This window comes from Eufriesea mexicana, unplaced genomic scaffold (genome assembly GCF_001483705.2).
Source record: "Eufriesea mexicana isolate 0111107269 unplaced genomic scaffold, ASM148370v2 scaffold4744748195, whole genome shotgun sequence".
Classification (NCBI taxonomy): domain Eukaryota; kingdom Metazoa; phylum Arthropoda; class Insecta; order Hymenoptera; family Apidae; genus Eufriesea; species Eufriesea mexicana.
The window spans coordinates 271,443-276,410 of NW_016907918.1; the positions used below are offsets into that span (position 1 = coordinate 271,443).

A 4,968-nucleotide genomic window follows, 5' to 3' on the forward strand; every position below is an offset into this window, starting at 1 on the left:
CGATGGTAAAAATACCGCGAGGGTGTTTATAGGGTGACCAGTGGTGAACCGAGACCCCCTCTGGTCCTAAATGCTGTCAATTGCGAACCGAGAATTTTATTTACGCCAGGTTTTCAACTTTGACACGTCGAAATAGGGTGCCTTGGAACACCCCCATTTGCAGAAGTATGCGTTAAAAATATTCCGTGACTTTTCCATGTAAATACTTCGTCGTTAATCCTGTAATAGCTATAGACATGACATGGCCAATAGCTGGATTAAATTTTAAATTGGGTAAAATAATTTTAGCAAAAATATTAGGAGCCTTTAGAAGACTCTGTATGATGCTCTCCATAATTGACATTGCGAATATCTGCGACAGAAAATGATTACAGTGGTTTATATGAGTCACCTAAAGTAGAACGATGATGACAGTAACTAGGGTTGCGTCCTGAATAAATATTTGAAGCAGCCGGAGTCACGAGTCCATTGGATATATTATGACGAGAAAAATACGGTAATAGAACGATAAAAGAAACACGAAGCTCTTTAAGGACTTGGTTTAATAAAGAACGATCCCGGCCCGATATTCCAGGGTTAATAATATAGGACATGTCTATATCATGGCTACCACGCTATCGCGTGTAGCTCGCGTATATCGTGGGGCATCTTCGCATCGGCAACTTGGTAATTCAATTCAGCCTAGCCGAAAGCTAGCATTTATCAGGTTGCTGGCATGTGAAATCCTCTTGGAATCCTAGCATGTCCTAAGAATTTGAAGTTCGTCCTCCTCCGAGGACGTCTTGGAAGATGTCCAGCATATTTCCACTTGTGGAAACTTCGCCTCTCAAGACCTCCTCCTTCTGGCTCGGTTCGTTACTCCTGTTTCTCCATTTTCGCTTCGCCTTTTATCCCCCTCGTTGGTTACCCTTCATCGTTTCACGATTGCCGGAACCTCTCTGTTTTACGTACCCCTGCGTCATTTTTTAGAGCCGGGATTGTTCCTTCCACGGAAGATTGGATTTTCTCGTTGGCCGGAGTTCCTTTTAGGATCTCCCATGTGGTGAGAACACTTGGCCAAGCGCACGAGTTTCTCCGAGTTCCAATTTCATCACGGAGTGTATCCCGGGAAGGTATTACCTGAGGGAAGCACCGCTGGGGTGATAGATTATTTCCTACAACTGGTCCAGGCTGGCAGGGGCTGTACGAGAAGAAGTTGTAAATGGAAAGGAACCCGGAAATGATCGCAGTAGCCGGGCTAGTCGACTGGAAAGATATGGGAGGAGCTGGTGAACGACCACAGACTGGACGTCTCTATGGATGCCCAGGGAATCGGATGGGATGCGCTAAAAACCTCGACGATAGTTTAATGACAGTCACCAGAGGTAATTTTCTAGAAACTGACAAGTCATGGTCACTAATTTATAACAGTGGATGCAGAATATTTATGACAGACATTGGATCAAAGATTCAGAAACCCAAGTTGGTGTCAACGACCACAGACTGACTGGACGTCTCTAAGAAAGCCGAGAGAACCGGGAGGGATGCACTGAAAACCTCGACGATAGTCTAATGACAGTCACCAGGGATAATTTTCCAGAAACTGACAAATCATGGCGACTAATTGATCCCAGTGGATGTAAAGTATCCATGACAGACATTGAATCGAAGATTCGGAAACCCAAGTTGGTGTCAACGACCACAAACTGGACGTCTCTCTACGGAAGCCGAGGGAACTGGAAGGGATGCACTAAAAACCTTGAAGATAGTCTAATGACAGTCACCAGAGGTAATTTTCCAGAAACTGACAAGTCGTGGTCACTAATTTATAACAATGGATGCAGAATATCTATGACAGACATTGCATTGAAGATTCGGAAACCCAAGTTGGTGTCAACGACCACAAACTGGACGTCTCTCTACGGAAACCGAGGGAACTGGAAGGGATGCACTAAAAACCTCGACGATAGTCTAATGACAGTCACCAGAGGTATTTCTGGAAAAACTAACAAGTCATGGTGATTAATTGGCCAAACTTAATGCAAAGTGTCCATGTCAGACATTGGATCGAAGATTCGGAAGTCCAGTTTAGGTCACAGTGGTCATACTGGAGCACTGACAAATTGTTGCAAATGACCACGAGCTGAACGTCTCTAGGGAAGCCGAGAGAACCGAAAAGGATGCACTAAAAATCACGAAGATAGTCTAATGACAGTCACCAGGAATATTTCTACAAAAACTGACAAGTCATGGCGACTAAGTGTCTATGTCCATGTCAGAAATTGGATCGAAGATTCGAAACCCAAGTGGAGGTTACAGGAATCATAGTGTAGCCTAGGTTTGACACTTATTAGTAGGTGAATCCGTTTCGCTAGACGATGCTCTACTCTAATCATGTAGCTTGCTACACCTCGAAATCTACCATCCGAATTTCCAGTCGCGTCACCATCGAATCGAACAGGAAATATAGATCCCCGTGGATGTCGAGGCATGGCTGACAAAGGGAAGCAAACGACAGACACGTAACGTCAGGATCAGGGTACGAAATTTGGCAGTGTGCCAGGGTTGGGAAACGTAACCAGGGATTCTCTCGCCCCTTCTCGATCGACGAATTGACGTTAGTTAGGTTATTATTAACCTAACCTGTTATTAACCTCAATTATAATAGACTATTATTATTTGTTATGTCCATTTGCTCGATAGCGCAAAGGAATATGCACAGTCGTTTCCTTCTCGTCCTTTGGCGAATATCTCTTCGTGCCTATCCGCGGATAGGTAACAGAAACGTTTCTCCTAAATCATGCTCATGACAGGGATCTATAACTTCAACCTGCGTTTCTCGGAACACAGCCTGCTGCCCACGTGTGCCTCTGATTTGCGAAAACAATGCTGGCCGCCACCAACTGACGAAACACAGGCATTACCACCCACATCTGTTGCGCCACAGCGAGGATGATGTCACTGTTTGATATCCCCGTTTAATAATGCACTCCTCGTGTAAAATGGGTCACGATAAACGAAACCTCGATAAGAATAAAAGAGGAAGAATAAAACGAGCAAGAGATTGACGCTCGAGCAAGCTTTCAGCGCTGTTTTCCAAACCTTTTCTCGCGAGGATTCCTAACCTGGTCATCGACGTCATCAAATTCTACTTCGTTCCGGGATATTTCCGAATGTTCCTCGATTCATTCGCGAAAAAGCATGTTCCATTTAACCCTTTGCGCTCGACGATTTTTTGGCCAAAGAAGGGTACGAGTTGAAGAATTTTCTGCTATAAGACTGATGATATTTTCTAAGCAGTAAATAAAAAATCGTATAATAACACGTAGAATTATCTAATTTCGATACCTCGCACACTGTTGCATTATTTTAACCCTTTGCAATCAGCGATTTTTCCGTTACAGGAAAATAGTAAATTGGAGACTTTCTAGACTTTCTGCCATAAGGTTGACGATATTTTTAAAACCGTAAATAAGAAATCGTATACAATTTAAGACGTTGGGTAATTTTAAATCTGATATATTAATTAACGTCGATCTTTAGAATCCGATTAAATGGTGACTAAGAGCCACCTCTCGAGTGCAAAGGCTTAACACGTTGAATGCTATAGGGGTCATCGGTGACCGGCACTCAACTTGGCAGTGGAGCCACGGGGGCCAATAAACAAACGTCAATATTTAGAAATTTGTATTATTACCATCGTTAATTCAATGGTGACCTCGTCGCAATTAACATGTCAAACGTAGTTGTACATTGTAGCTTATCTATTGCAGATAATATTTCAACATTATACGTATCCCATAGTAGAAACTTCATCGTGGTGCCACGGGCAATCCCTGTAGAACTGGCGTGGCATTCAACGTGTTGAAAAATATAGAAGATATTGGTGTCCATTTCTATCCCACAAGACTAACCCACGTAACCCAGGCGAAAATGAAACTCTCCTTGGGACCAAAATCATCGCGGAGGAATAATTCGAGCCAAGGCCCAAGGAGATACACATCGTGGAAATAAATCCGAGAGCGCGGATTCGGCACGCGATCGTTGGCCACGATCCAATGGCGGAGAGATCGAAGAAAGGAAGCCGGTAATCGAGAGAGAAGAAAGGTCAGGAGTTTCTCACCTCGTAGTAGTCTTCTGGTCCGCTGAACGCCTCCCTGTGGACCCTGAGTTTGAGCACGTGGCCAACGGGCACGACGACGTGGGGAACATTGTGCAGCCTATCGAATTGGTGCTTCTTCGTGTCATAGGGATGCTTCTGCTCGTGCCAGCTGCTCCTCTGTTCGTCGTAGCGACGACTGATCACCGTCGCTGCGGTGCTGGTGCTCTCTTCGCCGACGTCATCGAACACCAGGTCGTCCTCCTGCAGGGTCAGGCCCAGCACCGCGGGCAGCAGCAGGAAGCACGCGAGGACGTAAGGATTCTTCATCTTGCGGGGGAGTTCTCCTCGGTCGTTGCTATCATATCATGCTGAAGTGCCTGTAATTAGACCATGAAATCATGTCGCAACTGATATTCATCACTAGGCTTTCTCTTTGTCGTTGCAATTTTTCGTAGGAATTTCAGAATTTTTTGGCGAGCAATATTCAATAAAAATATGGGAAATATTTGCAAATATTACGTGGGATGAAAAGTATTCTCGTCAGAGGTTTGTTTCGAAGAATTATGGAGTATGGAATATTTAAATATGGACTTCAGGAAATTTTTGGAAAGTTTTGGAAATGTTAGAAGTGGAGTAGTTTGTTTCGAGGAATTCTGAGATATAGAATATCCAATCGTGGATTCCAGGAAATTTTTGGAAATATTAAAAATGGAATACAGTATTTCTGTTGGGGATTCCAGAATTTTCCGAAAGGCGTTCCCATCACAAGTTCGTTCCGAAGAATTTTGACGTATGGAATATTCAAATATGGACTCCAGGAAATTTTTGGAAAGTTTTGGAAATGTTAGAAGTGGAGTAGTTTGTTTCGAGGAATTCTGAGATATAGA

General features: G+C 43.8%; 1 protein-coding gene across 2 annotated transcripts in view; it reads right to left on the minus strand.

Moving 5' to 3' along the window:
- LOC108545711 (dystroglycan) overlaps nt 1-4,454 on the minus strand; it is a 25,137-nt gene extending 20,683 nt beyond the window's left edge. For both annotated transcript variants that reach the window (XM_017897473.1, XM_017897464.1), the window contains exon 1: nt 4,103-4,454. In XM_017897473.1, coding sequence (XP_017752962.1) covers nt 4,103-4,408 — 306 coding nt within the window. In that variant the 5' untranslated portion in view covers nt 4,409-4,454. The remainder of the gene's footprint in view (nt 1-4,102) is intronic.
- Between the last annotated feature and the right edge of the window lie 514 nt (nt 4,455-4,968).